General features: G+C 44.2%; 1 protein-coding gene across 3 annotated transcripts in view; it reads right to left on the reverse strand.

The window, feature by feature from the left end:
* Nucleotides 1-434: 434 nt before the first annotated feature.
* wu:fa11c10 (protein FAM110A) overlaps nucleotides 435-21,110 on the reverse strand; it is a 43,121-nt gene continuing 22,445 nt past the window's right edge. Inside the window, exons 2-4 of one of the 3 annotated variants that reach the window (XM_061839902.1) lie at nucleotides 21,015-21,107; nucleotides 3,999-4,303; nucleotides 435-3,068 (exon numbers count right to left, since the gene is read on the reverse strand). In XM_061839902.1, the coding sequence (XP_061695886.1) occupies nucleotides 1,688-3,058 (1,371 nt within the window). In that variant the 5' untranslated portion in view covers nucleotides 3,059-3,068; nucleotides 3,999-4,303; nucleotides 21,015-21,107 and the 3' untranslated portion in view covers nucleotides 435-1,687. Of the gene's footprint in view, nucleotides 3,069-3,998; nucleotides 4,304-13,244; nucleotides 13,390-21,014; nucleotides 21,108-21,110 lie in introns of those variants that run through there. The other 2 variants (XM_061839912.1, XM_061839893.1) reach the window with 2 other exon arrangements.

Below are 21,110 nucleotides of genomic sequence, written 5' to 3' on the forward strand. Positions count from 1 at the left end.
GGAACATCCATTTTCCTACTATTATTTCCGATGGTAACTAAACTAAGATAGAATTATCCAATAAGATCTATCGCACTTGTCCTCATTAGAGGTGAACTGGAGCCTGTCTCAGCTGACTCGGGCAAGAAATTGGCTACACCCTGGACTGGTCGCCAGCCAATCACAAGGGACAGAGACAATCAATTATTTCGACATTCATACTGGATCTATGGGCAATTTAGTCTTCATTGAATTTTCATGCATGTTTTCGCAAGGTGGGAGTATCCCCCGCCCCCCCAAAAAAATAAAAAACTGTGCAAGCAGAGATAAAACATGAAAATCCCACACATGAAGCCCAGACCTGAGATTCAAATCCAGAGATAGAATTAGCTTGGGAAAAAAAAAATACACAAAATCAATACAGACAATGTGAATGTTCTTGAACTGTGTTTTAATTTTAGTTTCAAAGACTCCATTTTCTAGCCTTTCGGACCTCAGCACTCTTTGGGCATCCGCATTTCTAGACTACTGTCACACCTGTGTCATATGACAGCTAAAAAGAGGAATGTCCCGAGAAAAAAAACTGCAAAAATTTGTGGTATCATGTAAACACCCCCCCTCCCCCCTCGATGTCATTTTCCCCATCACCTGCTCCTACACGTCAACTGTATTTGCATGTATGTGTGTGTGTGTGTGTGTGTGAGAGAGAGAGTCCGTGTCATCCTACATAATTTTTGTGGTGAATATGATTTGATTGCACTTCAGATTAAATTCTGGACATGCATTTGTACCGTGTTGTACGAGTGGTGGAGAAAATACATTAAATAAATATTGGTCCATTTGTGGTCATGTGCCAAATACTATTTTGTCTACATATAACAGGGGCGAGCTCAATTCCTTTGAGAGATTTTGGAAAAATTATAAAATCTGAGTGGAACCTTGTCGAGTTTTATGAATAATTGTGGCTAAAATGACGTGGGGCTTTTTACAAGAGTTCTCATGAGGTTTTATTTGTTTTTATAATTGCGTAGCAGGCTGCATAAAAAGCTTTCGCTGGCGCTAAATAGCCCACTTGTGCTCGGACCCGTTTGCGTGTGGAAAGCTACTTCTTCATTTGCTAGCTTTGTGCTGGGACACGTGCAGTCAACATGATTTATCATACGGTTTTGTCCCTAGGAGGAGGGAGCGTGCGTGTGTGTGTGTCACACGCATTTACACAAATGTACACTGGTATGATATCGATGCTGTCTTGAAAAATATGTGTTGGTGCAACAAAGGTATGTAGTGCATGCGTGCTTTGTTGACATAAAGTGCCAAATTTACACAAACATTACACTCGCATGCCAGCAGAAACAAGTACAATAACAGTCTTGCAGCCAGTGGTGATTTTGACAAATACAAAATGTGTTAATGGGAGCTTTCTTTTGTGACTTTTCACAGCATCAGCGAGGTTCTCCACGAGACACGCACATTCACACAGTACCACTCGTCAGTCTATTATTGCTTGCAGATACGACGAAACATTGTTCAAGTTAAAGAGAAGGGGGAAGCTGACTTTAACGGCATGTTGCAACTTCCTCAAAAGTCTCCAAACATGAAGTGCGAGTCCTCATTGCAGAGACTTGACAATGTTGGACGTAAGGCCACAAAAGATGAAAAGACTGGCTTCCCTTCTTCGTATAAATACAAAAATAAGTGGAGTCCTTGTCTATACGTTTGAAACGGCGCCGTTAGCATCTCTTGCCTGTCTGATGCCGTAGAGCCACTTGATGACTCGGGCGTTCCTCTCGATGACGGAGATGCCGTAGGGGACGCGCTCGTTGCCTCGGCCGGGCCCGTCCTCGTCGTCGTCGTCCTCGTAGTCCTCCCGGCCCCTCTCGGCTTCGTCGCCGCACTCCGAACTGGGGGTGCTGACGCTGCGGAGTTTGGAGATGGACACGATGTCCGAGTTGGCCCTGGTGAAGCGCTCCACTCCGCCCATGCCCTCCACCTCGTCGGGATCCAGCCCGCAGTAGTTGAAGAAGCGCTCCAGGTCGGCCGTGGCCCGGGAATAGCGGTCGCTCAGGTCCGACTTGGAGCGGTGCAATGACGGGTGCTTCCGGGCAGAACCCTTGGAGCTGGCGTTGGACAGGCGGGTGAAGGCAGGGGAAGCAGGCGGGATCATCCCCGCACGGACCAGCATGGGACTGGGCGGCAGGTAAGAAGGGGGCGAGGGTGTGGTTCGTGTGGTGGTGTTGGATGGGGGCTGAGGTGGGTTGTGGGGCGCTGGCGGAGGTGGTGGGTGGACCTGCAGGTGTGCTACTTGACCCTGGGCAGTTTGTCGGGGCCTGAGTGGGGGCCTCTGGGGCTTTCTAATTTCTGCGTGGGGTCGAACATCCACCCGGCGTACCGTGACGGTATGAGGAGAGACGTAAGTCGAAGGGACAAAGATTCGGGGCGCCCGTGCTGGGACAGGCGGGGGAAGGTGGCTGGGGTTGAGTGGAGAGGACGTGCAGGACGAGGTGGATGAGGAGGCGGTGGTGCTCCGTGGTTTGAGTTTGTTGAGGAGTCGATTGCTTTTCTCGCGCTCTGCTGACAAGCTGCTGCCGATGCTTTTAGCTCCCGAGGAAGGAGATGAAGATGAGGGCGAGGTGGAGGACGACGACTGGGAGGAGGGCAATGGGCCGTCGCATACGTCGTTGATAAGGTTGTTCAAAATATCCAAATTGAGAGGGGGTCCTCGTCTCCCCCCCGATCCGTCCCTCACGCCACCGCCGTCCGTGCTCGTGGGGCACCGCAGAGTTTTTCGGGCTGGCGGAGCACCCATGTGGCACTGCAGAATCATGGCCGGGGGTACGAGGGGCTTGCGGATGATCGGCGGCTTGACCGGAGCCTGCCGCGTCAGCGCCACCTGTTGACTCTTAACGTACTTGGCCTTGTCCGCCTCCAGACGCTCCACGGCGCTCAGCTTGCGGGTCCCTGGCTCAGCCTGACGGCGAAAGTAGTCGGGTCCTTTGGTGAGGATCCTGAAGGGCATGGCGGAGGTGTACGGAGCCCCGGCCAGGCGACCGTCTGAGGGCCTCAGGGTCTCCACCGGCATGTTGGCGGAGCTGAGTGGGAGCAAGAAAACTTTGCTTTAGTCACAAGCTATTTGTTACAAATTTTATGCTAAACAAAATGGTTGTTGTTATCTGGCTCACAGTTGTGAGATTCAGGGTTTGAATATTGTTGGTTCGAGCCATGGTACTCAGGCTTACTCATACATCTCCAATGTATCATGTTTCCTGTTTGGTTAATTGTCCACAAATGTGAATGTAAATGGTTGTTAGCAACTCGTCTTGTGTGTATTCTGAACCTAGTCAGTTAAAATGGGCTGTAAATAACCAAAGGGCACAAACTACCCCCTTCCATTTTTTTTTTTTTTTTTTTTTTTTTTTTTTAGTACTACAGTATACTTATTCAGCAGCACGGTACCTGCTGCTATCCTGCTACTCTACAGTCTCAAGTTTACTGCAAAAAACTATTGCTGCTCAATTTCAAGTCTTCAACTTACCCAGTACGCAGCAGTAACAGTATGTATTTAGGATCAGGGGGAAATGCCGAACGGAGTATGTAGAGAAAACCCACACAAGCAGGTAGAGAGTATATACAAACGCCACAGAGGAGACGATTTACACATCCCGGACTTCAGAACTGAGTCACTGAGGACTGTGCAAACTGCTCCATGGCCGTGCAGCACCCGACGATACCATGTATAGTTTATTGATTTTGTCCAATACACAGAATCTAATTCCACGCTTAAACTGAAAGTTAATCGATGTGTGTACGCGCGTGTCTGATCATAAAAATAAAGGTGAATTTGTCCGATGTCACTTTTGTTGTTTGTACGTTCTCGTCGCGACAAAGGGAAGAGGTCAACCGAGCAAAAGTGAGGCTTCAAATGGACAATGAAGCTCCCGCATGTCCTCTCTCACTTTTTAAAAATCGCTCTTTTGTACTTTTGTCTTTCCTCGCAACGCCCCCCCCCCCAATGTGCTTACCGCTCTGTATGCTGATGTTCTCACTCCTCTTTCTTCTCTATCCTTCTTCCTCCTTTCCTCCCCAGTCCGTTTTTTAGTGACTGGCTTCTCCTCGGAAGGGGTCTGTCGGGATCGAATTCCACATCGGGCCGGGGTCGAACGCCGCTGTCGGGCTCGGCAGTGACCCAGATGGGGGTGGGGGGTTAAGTCGTCTATCGGGGTCACGTGTCAGACTCTTCAAAGCGATCAGCTGAGCTGAATGAGCGGGCGAACGCCAAAATCCCGAAGTCAACGCGTCCAGATGTGATCTGACACTAACTCCATTCCTGAAGAGTGTGGGGGGGGGGGAGGGTGGGATAAAAAGTCCAAATCAATTGCCTGTGGAAGTCTATTCCTGTCAGTGACAAAGGAGTGTACACACACACACACACACACTCTCTCTCTCTCTCTCTCTCTCTGGCAGCCAGTCGGGACTCTCCTCACTGATGAAGTGGAGCAGACCCGACAGCGCTTAATACCACGTCTGGTTCGAGCAGCCCACCAATCACAGGGCAGGCCTTGGACGTGGGCGTCACGCGGAGGGGGGGGGGGTGGAGTTGGAGGCGGGAGTCGCGCATCCATTGGTTCACCGCCTCAGAGTTCCCGACCAATTGGAGCCGTCCCTCCCGCCGCGAACAACAGTTCACTGAGGGAGGGATTTCATTCAAACGACAAATCTTTGAAAGGGAGAAAGTGATTGGGGAGGGAGGTGGCGTTGGGATGGCTTCAACTGGCAAAACTGCTGTAAATACCCTGTTTTTTTGTTTCTGCACAATGATATTAAAAATTTATTTAAATTAGTTCCTTATCTTGAGATGTTTTGGCTTCACAAACAGATGCTTACATTTTTCTGTAATTATTTTGATGAAACTTTTCAGTAGGCAACGATCGACAGTGCCAAGAGTTGTTTCTGTTTCTGTTTTGTCCACCAACATTACACTTTTTACAGCTCTCCACTCTGGATTACGTCACACTTTTCCCTCACCTCCGTAAATTCAATCCACACCTTTTTTTAATGTCTTTTTTTATAGCAGTCTTTTTCAACAACACATGGCCGCTTTCTCAGTTGAACTCGGTGTCAGAGGAGCAACGACAGAATGAGCAATCGCAAGTCTAGCAATGCACAAACACACAGGGTGATTTGCATCAATCCAAGGAGGATTTGAATTACTTGATTTTGAAATTGAAATAATCTAATGTATTAATCAGGAGAGCAGAATTCTCAAGTTGCGGAGCATTCAGTCGGGCGTCCAATTAATAGGCACACAGGAGAGACGATGGCTTAACAGTTGGGCCAATGAAAGGGCTTAAACACACAACTGCCTTCAAATCCACGCTCCATCTGTTCAGGAGGAAACAACCGAGCTTGTTATATAATATGAGTCAATAAACCTCTGCCTATTTGCAATTGCCCATCGCAAATGCACATACATTCACCTGAGAATCTCACATATTTGAAATTTGAACAGCTAGCTAGCCTAGGCCCGGCAGCAAAGTTTCCAGGAGGGTCTGACAAGAAGTCAAGGCTCCTTGAGGAGTAAACGTCGGAGAGATCAGGGTGGCAAATGTGTCAAGATAATGCATATGTGTCCATGTATCATTGAGACAAACACGTAATATCATATTTGCTCTTTATGATTCCCTTTAAGATGCCCTCTATGGAAAACTGTTTTTTTTGCCTTTTTGCCTTTTGTCATGTATTGACCAGAATTGTTTTTAATATACTGTACATCTTCTTCATATACTGTAGCTATGACAATGAGAAGGTAGAATGTAGTATAAAATTCATACTTTTATAGCCTTGTGTGTCATTTGTCTAAATCTTCTAGTCTGACAGGTCCAGTATCGACTGTTTTCGACCACGTGACTACATCTGGTGCACACGGCCATGTTGAATGGGTTCACTCTACTGACACGCTGTTCGCTCTATCGCTTTTGCATACAGACCGGAGTTACACAACTTTTGATGGGAACTGTGCATCATAGCAAGAAGTTTCAGTGTGTTGATCTTTCTTTTTTTTTTATTTTATAGGAACAGTGCAGATTTTTTAGCAGTTCACAAAGAGGTCAGAATTTGGTGTTTTCAAAAGCCTTTGTTGCGGCTTGTCATAAGAAGTCCATCATGCTGGTCTGCAACAGGCCGCCTTACACTGCAAACCATACTTATGTATCCAATAAAAAACAAGCAAATGGCAAACTGTACTGGGATGTCTGTAGATTAACCTTGTTCAGCATTTCAACTCTATTTTAAATTGGGTAGAATTTTGATGTTATTTGCGTAAGTAATGTGCTTCAATTGAATGTTGCACAAGTTACTTTGCTGGAGAACTTTTAACTAAATATCATGAGCAACCAACTGAACTTTGGTCTGCTCTTTGTTATTTTAGTTTTCACACATGAACGTTGTTAGCTTTAACGCTGACACTTTTGAGACAAGTTTTTCCATTTTCAGTCCAAAATACAACTGTAGCGTAAACGCGTGCAACAATCTTGTTTTTACCTGTTTTCAGTTTAAAATGGTGTGCCTCTGCAGGGAAGGATGGGGGGAGAGAAGACCAGTAGAAAAATGTAAAAAGCAAAACACCAGAGTACATAATCTCATACATAGAACCACGGTCCAACCAAGAAGAGCCATCAACATGCAAATATTGTCGCATAGTGCCGAGAGAAGTAGCTATTGTCATTCAATTCCTCATCGTTCCAGGTTGGATCGCTAAATGGAAAATGAGAGTCCAAAAGCAACATTAACCCTCTCAACATTTAAATACAGGGAGTCTGGAGGGGGTGGGGGGTAAACACAAGGGGAGTCCAATAAAGAGTGATCAGGCCACAAATATTCAAACTGTACTCTTGGTGTGACCATCAAATATGCAGAATGTGCTAGTTGACAGTTCTTGAGGGACTTTTAGAAAAATATTCTCCAACATCAACTCAACTTCCTGAAGCACATTTCAGGTTCAAAGGTCTCTGTTTGTTTGGGAGCCATATTGAGCTATGAAAAACCAAGAAAACCAAAAAATAAAACCCTCTGCTTGTCTGCCATTCCATGTTTGCCCCTGCAGTGACAACGCACGAGGCTTCCAAAAAAGACAACCCACAACGACCTCAGACTGAGGAATGACATTTCATCATGGAAACGTGCGATTCCACACTCATGCAATTATGATGAACCCTGACGCCTCTACACACACACACACACACACACACACACACACACCACACACACACACACACACACGCACACACACTCTTTTTTACATTGGCACTACTGTGTAATAATATGACATAATAATGTGTTTTGAATGCTCAGACATGTATACTGTGTGTGTGTGTGTGTGTGTGTGTGTGTGTGTGGTGGTGGTGGTTGGGGGAGGGAGTGGGCTCCACCTAAGGGGAATCCACAGCTGATTTTGGCCAGCCTGCGTCGGAATACTCAAAGGGAAACTTGGGCCTGGAAACAATTTGCCACTTCATATTTTCTCACATTTTAGTTTCTAGATAGCTGAAGAAAAACCTTCACGACCAACACAGCGGGGTGACAGTGCTCAAGAGGAGAAAAGGGTAAACATCATCCACATCAAACAAATAGGGCCGCACATGATGAACAAAGTGCATTCACGTTTGTGTTCCGTGACGCGGCCCGTCTGTCGTATCGCAGCGGCCGTGATCCCAGTGGACGTTGCCCGTAGATTGCACATGCAAACAACAGCACTCGTGGAAAAGAAGTAAATGCTGGGAAGAAATGGAGCGCTTCTGAAATGCAAGTTAAGAAACAAGGCTCCCCTTTTCATGGCGGCTGAGAAAACAGATGATGACATATCCATGCTATGTTGATAGCGACAAGTTATGCTCTGGTAATCGTGGTGGCGCCACGGGCCGTCAAGGATCTTCCCTGCAGGCGAAAGCACAAGGAGAAGCACTGACCTACATTTAAAAGCCACATTTTAAATATCCTAAACATTTACACCTTGAAATTGGACTCATTTATTCCCAAGTCGATTCCCGTCATTTACGTAGTAGCAACTCGCAAATATTTTGTCAAATCAGATTTTAGCCTTTATATGCTGCCATGTAAATCTAATCTGATGCTGAATAAAGTATGCTCATTCAATTTGTGCTCATTAAGTATAGTGAAGAAAATAAGTATTTGAACACCCTGCTATTTTGCAAGTTCTCCCACTTAGAAATCTTGGCTGCATAAAGACACCCGTCTACCCCATACGATCAGTAAGACAAAAACTTGTAACATGGCCAAGACCAAACAGCTGTCCAAAGACCCCAGCGACAAAATTGTACAACTCCACGCGGCTGGAAAGGGCGACGGAGAAATTGCCAAGCAGCTTGGTGAAAAAAGGTCCACTGTTGGCGCAATTATTAGAAAATGAAAGAAGTTAAACATGATGGTCAATCTCAATTGGAGTGGAGCCCCATGCAAGTTATCACCTCATGGGGTCTCAGTGATCCTCAGAAAGGTGAAGAATCAGCCCAGGAATTCGTCGATGACCTGAAAAGAGCTGGGACCACCGTTTCCAAGGTGACTGTTGGTAATACACTAAGGCGTCACGGTTTGAAATCATGCATAGCTCAGAACGTTCCCCTGCTTAAACCAGCACGTGTCAAGGCCTGTCTTAAGTCTGCCAATGACCATTTGGATAATACAGAGGAGTCATGGGAGAAAGTTTTGTGGTCAGATGAGACCAAAATGGAACTTTTTGGTCATAATTCCACTAACTGTGTTTGGAGGAAGATGAATGATGAGTTCCATCCCAACTGTGAAGCATGGGGGGGCATCATGCTTTGGTGCAGGTCGACTGCACTGTATTAAGGAGAGGATGACCTGTGTGAGATTTTGGGGAACAACCTCTGTCCCTCAGTCAGAGCATTGAACATGGGTCGTGGCTGGGTCTTTCAAAATGACAATGACCCGAAGCACATAGCCAGGAAAACCAAGGAATGGCTCCGTAAGAATCATATCAAGGTTCTGGCGTGGCCTAGCCAGTCTCCAGACTTAAACCCAATAGAAAATCTTTGGAGGGAGCTGAAACTCCATGTTTCTCAACGACAGCCCAGAAACCTGATCTGTGTGGAGGAGTGGGCCAAAATCCCTCCTGCAGTGTGTGGAAACCTGGTGAACAACTACAGGAAACGTTTGACCTCTGTAATTGTAAACAAAGGCAACTGTATCAAATATTAACATTGGTTTTCTCAGGTGTTCAAATTCTTATTTACAGCTGTATCAACCAATAAATTGTTGAAAAATCATACATTGTGATTTCTGGAGTTTTCTTTTTTAGATCATCAATGAAAATTTCAGACCCCTCCATGATTTCTAAGTGGGAGAACTTGCAATATAGCAGGGTGTTCAAATACTTATTTTCTTCACCGTATGCAGTATTCTTCCCACTTAACCATTTAATTTGGGATCGGAGTGGCACATGTCGTTAGTAACCTGGAAATGTCGTACGTGGGGGTCATCATAAACCGAGAACCACCTGTGCTGGCATTTACTGTTTTGTAAGGCAACATTACTACCCTAACACTACATGTATTAACATATTATTTGGAATAGGTTAAGCACATCCAATAAAAACACAACTCTCATCATGGAGGGAAAAAAAGTGGCTTTTCTGCTTTTTCGACAGATGATGAACTTTTAGTGTGATGCATGCAAAGTTTCATTACTTTGGAGTTTCTGACAGCACATCAGCTGCTTGACTCACAGTCTGCACTTACGAGAAAACCTGACATGGTGATTGGCTTGTGAGCATGCAACCTTGGCTCAGTGTCCGTGCGTAACAGCCCGGGACACAGCACAGCTTCTATTTTGAAGTCAATAAAGAGTTTGTAGGAAGAGTTCAAAAGGTTATCAGTCAGTCCCTATCGGGGCTGATTTAGGGATCTGCCAGCAAAGCTAATGAAGAGAGAGGGGCAAGCTGAAAAGCGAGAGACTAAACAGGATTCAACCTTAGAGCGCTGGCTTTGAAGATATCAGCTCCCCGTGTGTAAGTCTGGGTGGGGAACGTCGTCACCCCGCATGCATGACTTTGCAGTGTTTGGACTGCACAGTTATGCAACTGCTGTGCACAAGTCAACTGAAAAAGCAAGCGGTGAATCATGAGCAGCCCATTATTGCATGTACGCACAACCAAGATCACATCATCTCCATCCACCACTCCCCATTTTAGACTCCTCCATGACACCCCTCCCCCCGGGTCTGCCTCCATCTCTGGCCTCGAGAAATATTACACAGCCACACACAATTAGAGAGGGTTAAGGTTTTGAGTTCAGTCAATGAAAAGTGTCGACCCATCCATCCTTCCATCCATCCATCTTGGGGCAAGAGGTGGGGTACGCCCCGAACTGGTTGGGCACATACAAACCAACAACCATTCACACTCAAAATCACACTTAGGGGGAATTTAGAGTCTCCAATTAATGTATGTTTTTGGGAAGCAGGGGGGTTAGTTTATTTTTAAAAAAACAGTTTCCACTTGAAATATCTCATTTGCCAAGTTGTGGTTTTGGTGCATATTTTAGCAAGAAACGAAGTCGGCACGTAATTTGCTTGAGCAGGGCGCATGCGCCAGACCTGGCAACTGTTTGCATCCTTCTGTTTGACAACTGTGCTTCAAACGTACCCAAATAAAGTTGTTGCCAGTTGAAGAGAAGTCTTGAAAAAGCCAGTTTTAATTTACTTGACTCAAGCGGTGTTTGAAACATCAAATGTGTTTTAAGGGACAGGAACTCTCCATATAAATAGAGCAGAGATGCTCCATGTTGTAATCATATTTTTAGACTGGTATTCCAATCCAAGAACAGCTGCCTCCCTTACAACAGGGATGGGTTTTTTTTTTTTTTTTTTTTACTTAAAGGTCCACTGTCCTGAAATGCATGACTTTTAGTATGTTATCAAAGAAACAACAGGAGTATGAACCCATCCGTTTTTTTTCACCTCAAAACATGATTGACATACATGTATATGGCTTTTTGTAACCCCCGCCATGGAAATCCTCTCGAGGGATTTGTTTTCGAGAAGAAGCAGGAAGTGACGTACAGGGCAGTAGTGCACTCAAGCTAGGGATCGCAAAAAAAAAAACGCTTACTTTCATAATCGGTTTTAACCGAACACCTGTACCAAAAAAACAATTAACCGGTTTTAAAATCGGTACCATTGTGGTGTTTACATAATTCACCCGCGGGACCTCGAGTTGGGGTGCGGGGTTCCGCACGGACTGTTTTTGTTGTTGCTCTTCCGGAGTGACGAGTTCACAGAGTTCCCACCGTTATGTGAGTAGTGTTTTGATGTCTGCCAATAAAACAAGTTTTGTTCCTGTGTCCAACACTCTGCCTCCGACTCCTTTTCTCCGGCGCTACACCATCAATCGTTAATTTACTCCGCGGTAATGGGGTAGTTTGTATACAATATTGACAAACAAGCTTGTTGAATGTGGCTTTCAACAACGCACTCGTGTAAGTTAAATTTTTGTTCTTTTTTTTTGTAAAAATGTTTTAATGTTAACATTCTTGAAAAAAGTGGAAATGATATTGAAAAAATAGCGCAATGTGGAATACCGGAACCCGAAGAAATTATTGGAAATTTTAACCGATTTCCAAAGTCCGATTAGGGTTTCGGTTTTAAACAATCGAAAACCTGTTATGACCGATTAATTGTAACCGTTTGCGATCCCTAACTCAAGCGGTCTCTCTCTTTATACTCGTTTTACCTGCTGCAAGGTAGCTCGTTGTTCCTTCGTGTTAGCCAAAATGCTGACTTGTTGTATTGCTGGATATTGCTTGAACCCTCGGGAGGATAGATTTCGCTTTTCATGCTTGTCCAAAAAATCCGGTTCGTTGTGAAAAATGGATTGTACAGGTGTAAAGGACTAGAGCCTTTTGGGTTCCAAATCACAGATAAGTGTGTATACAGCTACAGAAAAAAAAAACAATAGTAGGGGGGTGCATAATTCGTAAGTAGGGGTGCTAAATGTGTCGATGTGTGCATCGGAAGGGTTCCGTGCAGCAGCTGCTGAAGGACGGCCTCCGCAGGGCTCGTGGATCGCCATGGACCTTGTCAACAAGGCCAAGCCAGCCTTGTGGATCACCACCAGCCTTGTCGACAAGGCCGAGCCAGCCGCTGGCCTTGTCGACACAGCTTTGGCCGAGGTGGCTCCTCACGGCGCCGAGCCACAGCGGAGTTCAGCCACGGTGGAGTCACGTGGATCGGGGATGTGGTTTGGCCGTGATCCGCATATCATCTAAATGTGGCTCGAAACGATAGGGTAATATTGCCCTGGTCTCTTCACTTAGTTGTGAGACATAGACATTGAAGTGAATAATGTTATATGTATTTTTCATTACAATACCTATTTTAGAATGTTTATAGGGATGACACTTGGGCTTTAGGTGCCACCATTAGCAACCCACACAGTAACTTTAACATGGTCCCTCCTCCTTTAAAGTACACACACACAACCTCTCTACACCGCCCATCTTTGTCCAAACAGGATACAAGCTTAATGTTTACTTACAGGATGTCAACAGCTCAGCGACAAAGTCCCAAAATCTCTGGATGACAAGAGAAGCCACCCAAAAGCAACTTCAGCTTGCCCAAAGCAGGACGCACCTTCTAGCAAGCGTGGTCGGGGCTGCTGTGCAGGTGTTGTGTGTGCACAATGCTGCCTTGCTTCTTGACATTCTCTTCTTAAAACACACACACAGTCACACAGGCAAACCCCACCCACACTGACCAACTCCAGGAAAAGAGGTTGACAAAGAGGGCCGGAAGGTTTTACTCGCTGACATGAGCTTTCCAAAATTTGTCAGAGGTCTTCCTGTCTGCTCTTTTCCTTGGCATTTACACTTAACTATCAAATTGGCAAATGGTGACTCATAATCCTAACACTAGTAGTTAAAGCAAGAAAACAATATACATTGTGTAATTACCATTTGGCAGAATTTGGGGTGAGGAGCGTCAGAAGCATGAACGAAAGTCACTGCGAGCGGTAGTTTTTGTGGGATTATGTAAAATTTTGGCTAGGGAATGGGATCGATATCTGTGTGAATGGGAGTGAGCAGGATTTTCTTAAAAACCTCATAGGGGAGTGGGAGTCAAAACATGTAAAGATTAAAAATCAGACAAACAAATTTGGTCGTAAAGTGCGTTGGTACGCGTCAATCTCAACATTGAATACGGCGTACAAAGAAAAAAAAATATATTTTCTATCTTACGTGATCAAACGAAGAAGAAGAAGAAACACTTCCGGATATGCGGTGATGTTACTCGAGTGTTTCCAAAGGTTGCTGGAGTTGGGGCCCTTGTACAATGGCGGCACCTTCAAACATTGGCATTCTTTGCCATCTCGGGAACCCACTTTCTTCAAAAAAAACAAAAAACAAAAAAAATTCACATCACAGTTCATGGTGTGATGACTCAGGAAAAGTTGTCTTTCTCCAAAAAAAAACACTTAAGGTGCTATATACTGAACATGTTCATTATTGAAGAGTGTCAGCCCGACCTGATTAGCACCCTAAAATCAGGACAAATCCACGCTTAAGACACCTCAGACCTGAGGATAATCTTATTGACTAATCTTAGAAAACATAAGATTACCTGGCGTTTGACATCCTGGCTCGGAAAATGGAGAATATTGGGACAAAAGCAGTCCAATTGTTTTTATGTGCGTAGATTTCAAGGTGTCTGATGGAACCAGTTTGCAAATGAAGAAAAGTACCTGGAACCGTCTCGCCTGTTGACTGAACTGGGACGGAACTCCACAGTGATTGGCGGCTTAACCTATATAAAAATCCAATAGACAATTTTACTTCAGTTTATCAGTTCATCTCTGTGACATACAGAACAAGGAAATGTTCTTTTGTTTTATGGGAGATGGTGCATCTGTGATGCGCCTGTGCATCCTCATCTTCATTAACACAACGGAACATCAGAAGATAAGATCATTATGTGCTGAGAGATTTTCAAATGTAAAATATGTGCCTTAATGGACTTTTCTGACCTGTCAATCACTCGTACAATAATAGCCAATCAGATAGCCGCATTGTCTTAATCCCTGGTTTGACACGCCCCTCTTGTCATCATGTCCCACAAGCAACACTGGTCATCAGTCACGTGCACTTTGAAAAGTTTATGTTACAGACAAAATCGTCCTCAGATGCGCTTGGGGAATGTGCAATTCTGATGAAAGATATCAGGCTAGGTTACAAGGGGCCCGTTTGATTCACTTTTCAAAGCCTAAAACACAGTTGACAAAGTGTCTACGATGGATTAAGGCTCACAGAAGAGCTCACGCACAACTAAATGTGGACAATATCAACAAACACAAGGTTGTATGTTCGAAGGCAAGTGAGGGAGAAGTATCTTCTCTGAGTTTGACTAAATTATGATCAGTGCTTTATACATTGCAGGAGAACAACTTTCACTTTGTTAGCGTATCACTGACCCGCTGAATGAAGTGTCATGTTTTATGCCGAAAAGTCGGGTTAATGATATGTAAATGCGCGATGTTATGCAAGAGAAATGTCTATTTCCCATTTGTATCACATCAGACTTTTAGACAGAGCACTGGGTTCCATTATGAGCCAAGTCAAATGAATACACCCACTCACTTAGAAAGACTACAATGACATTACTTGTGATCTTTCCAAGTAAAAAGTACTCACCCTGCTTTATATGCGCAGTACGATTCTACTATTTTATCCTGTTGGATTTCAATTATAAGTTTGTGAGGCGTAAAACTTTTTTGCATTGATCGCCAACGTTTCGCTGTAACTGACATTGCGTCCTGCTCCGTCCAAAATTTTAATTCCGTGTACATATCCTTGTGTGAAATAGTTGAGACCTCTCTGTAGAACCCTCTTGGACAAGTCTGGCGTATTTGGCAAAAAACATACTGCAATGTTACTGGGAATACGCGATAGAGAATCCACTTCAAACCTGTTCTGTTCAGTCGTCATTTTGGAAGATTGTGGGGGATGGCAACTATAGCTAAGGGGGGCGGAGCTGAAGATCACCAGTCGGAAAGGTCCATTGGCTCAGTAAAGACTGGGAAATGCTGGTTTATGTGAGTACAATCAACTTTCTCCTTGAGGCTCAGTTTTGATATCCATCATGACAGCGTAAGCAGGAAGGAAAAAACGGATAAACTCAGGGCTCAATTATATGTGGATCAAAATCAGTTAAGACAAACTGAATGTAATCAAAGTGCTCAGATCGGCTACACGGCGCCAGCGCTAGCCCAACATCATGGAAATGATTGACTAATCAATAACATACACACAAAATAAATTAGAAATACAGTGAAAGCTGAAAGATTCCCCAGAACATTCTTGAAAGGAAATGATATTAAATATCGTTATCTACCTTTTAAACAGTTGTTGTTGTACATGCTTATAATACTTTGCCTACACTCTTGTTCAAAGAAAGAATTCAGCTATGCGCTGTCATACCCAATAACGATGACAATTATTCGCTCGATTATGTGTATCAATCTCATGTCATTCATGTAATTTGGTGAATGTAATGAGTTAAAACGCTCTTGCACTTGGTACTTCCAAATCTACTGTAAATGATGAACAGAAATGAAAACACGCATGCCAGTAAGCGAGAAAGTTAACGGGAAACGTGATAACATCCAGGGCATGAAGTAGGTGCAGTCGAGGATATCCTGTCATTCCATAACATGGTTGGAGAAACACTAGCACCAGAAACAAGCCTTAAAAAGGTGCCATGATCACCTCAACCAAATGGAAAAGTATACATAACGACTCTTGTTTTCTTTGCTGTGCGGAATTTATTTCTCGCACGTGTTGGCTGTGCTGCTCTCACGACGCAAACACAAACAGGCGTGCTTATTTAAAAGGAGGTGGGTGCACCGGGGCATCCTCTCTACACTAAACACACACTACACGCTTGGACTCCAACCTACACACAGACACAGTACACACACGGTTTCAAAGACAAACACACACCCGGGCATCGGTCCGTCATTCTTCAGAGGCCGCAGCAGGGAGCGGACTTCCACTCGGACTCCTCAGACCCAGACTGGCAGCTCCACGATAAAAAAAATAAAGCAGTGGGCGTGGACGGCCCAATAAATGTTTCAACTGGGTCAACAGTTTGTGACACCATCTTGATCTTCATCTCTACAGGGGGATAACTCTGACGACTCCTCCTTCCAACCCTTCGTTGCCCCCAACCTCCTTTCATTTGACGCATAAAAAGATTGTTGCATGCCTTTGTTGAGCCAGCAAGGCATCAAAATGAAATTCCTTTCCTCCTTTCAGGAATGGGGTAAGCAATAAGAGTTTAGCCAAATACAAATAAAGAGAAAACATCTCATTGCACAACGATTGATACGGATGAGTCGTGTTGGGAAGGGCATCGAGCATAAACACGGTCCCAAACAAATCATGCCAGTCAGTGTTGTTTTCGTCACCAATGACGACGATTCCGTCGGCGGCCCTTTTCATGACGATAATGTGACAGTGACGAGCTAAACGTGGCTCACTGTTGACGCCTAAAACATGATAAGACGTGTGCGAGCTGCTCCTCGATGACACGAGACCGGACAAAAATGTTTGCGGCTGAACTGTCAGGCATTCATTTGATGTGGATTCAAATGTACGCTACGGAAAGTCCTCTGAACATTTGTTGACCTTTCTGGATAATCTTGCTTAACAATTGGATTGAACTGCACACTTGACCTCTGACTAACCATCTTTGCTTCTGCTCCTTAACATTGTGCTAAGTGGTACAGAAAAAGGATGGAGGGACGGATGAACGGAGTTTGGTCTTTCGATTCTAGTTCTCACATCATCTTTGTACTGTTATTCTGGTTATCAAGTGCAAAATGGATTGATAACCCGAGTTCTTCTTCTCTTCCGATAGTGTTGACCAGCCTGCAAGGTCCCAACCCGCAAATCTCATCTTGTGCTCCAAACTTTTGTCGCTTCAACACTCTTACCTCATCTGCATGCTATGCGCTCTCAGTGCCTTGGGGAGAATCCTCTCACCATGAAAACCTTGTGAGAGCTCCGGCCGACCCCTTCGGCGGTGGGAACGCAAGCCCACCAGAGCACACACCTTGGCTGGAAGCCACAAAACGAAGCGGCAGGTGGATTAAGAAGGTTACACGGAGTGTGTGGCCCGCTCTACTTAGGCCAAACACTCCAGGATCCAATTAGAATCTCTGAGCCTTCATCTGGACATGATGAGTAAACAAGGAGGATGAGGCCACTGTTGCTCGAGGGTACATCTCGCTCTCTCTCGTATGACGTGACACCGCTAGGTCCAAAGACACACAAACACACACACACACACACACACACAGAAACCCACACATTCCACAAGTGCAACAATGCTCATGTTGCTTCTCACATTTCAGTCCTGCCCAGACTGGCCTCATCTCGGTCACCCACTGGTGACAAGCTCAAATGTCTTGGCTTCTATGCTTGAATTTGCCCATTTGACTTCGTGGCCATGTTGAGTTTGATACAGACAAGCTTGGGAATGAATGAATCTATTTTTCCATTTTGTCTATGTTGTTTAGAATGACCGTGTTGACATTCCCATACTTCCATGTGGGGCAAGTGAGCAGAGCAAATATTCTGGGCTTGTTTAAACATTAAGAGTTCTTGAGGGCACCACGTGACTTGTTTCTAAGCCCCCCGGCCGCTCCTGTGACACATGCAGCAGATAAGTGAACCATTCTGTGAGAAGGCAGCATTAATAAGGCCATGTCCACAGTTCAGAATTTGCTGCTTTTAATGACTATTTTTACCCACAGGGCTTAAACTGGAAAAAAAAAAAAAGAACAAGTGTGTGTGTGTGTGTGTGTGTTTGTGTGTGTGTTGGTGTTAAAGCCTCAAAGCGCAAACAGAAAATACTTCTCAAAGTTTCTGAAAGCAATCTCTCTAATCTCTAAAAACAGTCTGGAAAAAAAACATACCTACGCATGTCCATTTTTATTTTGGCCAGGCATAAATATGTCACAACCAAATCGCAGCATTGCAGTAACGTGTTTAGAGCGCCTCTCCAACAAACTTCAGCCCGCTGATTCATTTACTTTCCAACATTTTTTATTCACACATAAATGCTCACAAATAGTGCGCCAGGTACTGGCCTGGCATGCATTAAAAACATTTGGAAAGAAAAATGAAGCAATCAAATTTATATAACAGTAATTTTATGGGGAAAATGTATCAAAATTAAAATGGGCTTTGTGATAAATCAAGTTCATCGATGAATTTGAGTTTATTTGTCAGGACTTTTTTTTTTTTAATAAATCAATTTTCTCAAGTGGCTTCCATAGTTTAAAGTGCATCCCCACTGATGTGCACACCTTACATTAACAACATGGCTATGAACTGAGAGGAGCTACTGTAACTCCACGAACCGTGTTTGGAGAAAGACGAATGATGAGTTCCATCCCAAGAACACCATCCCTACTTTGAAGCATGGGGGTGGTAGCATCATGCTTTGGGGGTGGTTTTTTTTTGCACATGGGACAGGTCGACTGCACTGTATTAAGGAGAGGATGACTGCGGCCATGAAATGTGAGATTTTGGGGAACAACCTCTTTCCCTCAGTCAGAGCATAGAAGATGGGTCGTGGATGGGTCTTTCAACATGACAATGACCCGAAGCACACAGCCAGGAAAACCAAGGAGTGGCTCCGTAAGAAGCATATCAAGGTTCTGGCGTGGCCTAACCAGTCTCCAGACCTAAACCCCATAGAAAATCTTTGGAGGGAGCTGAAACTCTGTGTTTCTCAGCGACAGCCCAGAAACCTGTTTGATCTAGAGAAGATCTACATGGAGGAGTGGGCCAAAATCGCTCCTGAAGTGTGTGCAAACCTGGTGAACAACGACAGGAAACATTTGACCTCTGTAATTGCAAACAAAGGCTACTGTACCGAATATTAACATTTTTCTTCTCCGGTGTTCAAATACTGATTTGCAGCTGTATCACACAAACATTGTTAATAAAAAATAAAAAAAAAAATCATACATTGTGATTTCTGGATTTTTCTTTTTAGATTATTTCTCTCACAGTAGACATGTACCTACAATGAAAATTTCAGACCCCTCTATGATTTATAACGGTTTCTAAGCTTGCAATTTAGCAGGGTGTTCAAATACTCATTTTCTTCACTATACTTTATAAAAACAGAGTCAGTTCTGGCAACTTAGTGATTTGGGTGATATTTAGCCGCTTGTAACTCTTTACACCCCAAAAAGCAAAAGGTTAATTCCCACTAAGAAACAGAATTTTCTTTTCGGTGCGACAAGAAGCCCAGAAGAAGACATTTATGGAGTCAATAATACTGTTCTGCCATAGACATAGCGACCATTTATGTCTTGCAAAAGCATTGTTTTATCAATGTGTCAGAAATATTCGACCCTGCGGGCGTGTGCTTCCAAGCCAAAAATATTTTAAGTCATTTTGCCTCACCTGTTCAACTCTACTCGAGAAGAGGTGAAAAGACATCGCAAGGCCAGGTTTAAGTGTTTTATATTTAAGACGTTATTCTACTGAATAAACTTCTTTCCCCCCAAGAGGAGGCAGTAAGTTCATCTGGAAAGAAAAAGATACACATATCTATTATTTCTCTGTTAGTGCAAGTTAATGCTTGAAAAAAAAGCTTCTTTAATATCAGGGGGAATGAAGAACATTTCAGAGAGAAAATGCGGAAGTTAATTTTGAATTATTTCATTTTCATTTGAATGGAGGGGGGAAAAGTTTGAGTCGGAAATTGTATTTTTGCTAGAAAAAACAATTTCTTTGAGTTCCAAGCCATATCCGACAGCTGTCCTAACGTAAATTCATGTGTTCATATGGCGCGTAAACACACCGCAACACAGTTGGTACGAGGCCGATCCACAGGACACAACAACATGGATCCAAACAAACACACACATAGCTGTAAGTAAAACTGGTTTATTAGAGTTTTCTGGTCAGTGGGTCAGTGGGTCCAGTTTAGAGGAGGGGGGGTCGGGTCAATAACAGTCAAAGCGGAGGCATGTTGCTAAATCGTGTCCTAAAAACAGCTGGGGGCTCTGACAACATGCAAAGGCCAGAGTCTATCTCATGGTGGGAAGGGGAGGTGGATACACGACCTCCTGGGAAATAAAGAGAGAGAGGACGCGACAACTTCACGGAAGTTGACCCCGAAAACATCGTTTGTCACGTACTCTAAATGTGTACACCCCTAAACTTGAAGACTCTCCATTCACTTCTACACATAAAAATTCACCAGATGTAAAACTGCTTTGTAGAAGGAAGCTTTAGTTCGAAATCTGACCCCTCCAGAAAAAAAAAAAAGCTTGTCGTTTAAGGTTTATTACATACATACTTCTTTAAATACATCTCTGGCTGCAACACAACAAAACTGGCGGACATTTTACCTTCAACCTTCATTTGGTGGGGGGTGGCTTTTGGATCAAACTCTTCTGGTGACCCTCTCACACTGTATCTCTACAAATGGGTGATAACTGCAATTTGGGGGGTGATTTTCACTCAGAAAATGCCGCTTGAATTCCAAATTGCATTCGCCTGCACGTTCTTTTGTATTAGAAGCATCTCTCGTTTCTGCGGGGGAGGTGACGGAAGACTCAAACGCGAAAGATGGCTGGGGCTACAACAGGAGAGGCCACAGAATCTTGCCTGCGACGGCCGTAAACAGGCTTGCTAGGAAAATGAGGATCATATCTGGCTTACTCTCAAGTACACAGGATCGGCCAAGAAAAAACATCAAAATATCATTGCCATTGGCCACTGTGGTTGTTTCCTTCAGTCAATACGCCAGCACATCAAAATGAAATAATTTAACGTTCCAATTTCCGTGTTGCCAAAAAACCTAACGTAACATTGAGACATTGAAAAAAAAAAAAAAAGACAGGCAGCAGACCTCTGGAACTAAAATGAACGTGGTCATTTTCCACAAACATCTATGCATCCATTCAATGAGACACCTATACTCACAAGTGTCGCAGGCGTACTGGAGCCTATCCCGGCTGTCATTGGGGAGGAGGTGGGGTACACCCTGAACTGGTTGCCAGCCAATCGCAGGGCACACTG

This window comes from Syngnathoides biaculeatus, chromosome 2, assembly GCF_019802595.1.
Source record: "Syngnathoides biaculeatus isolate LvHL_M chromosome 2, ASM1980259v1, whole genome shotgun sequence".
NCBI classification, from domain to species: Eukaryota; Metazoa; Chordata; class Actinopteri; order Syngnathiformes; family Syngnathidae; genus Syngnathoides; species Syngnathoides biaculeatus.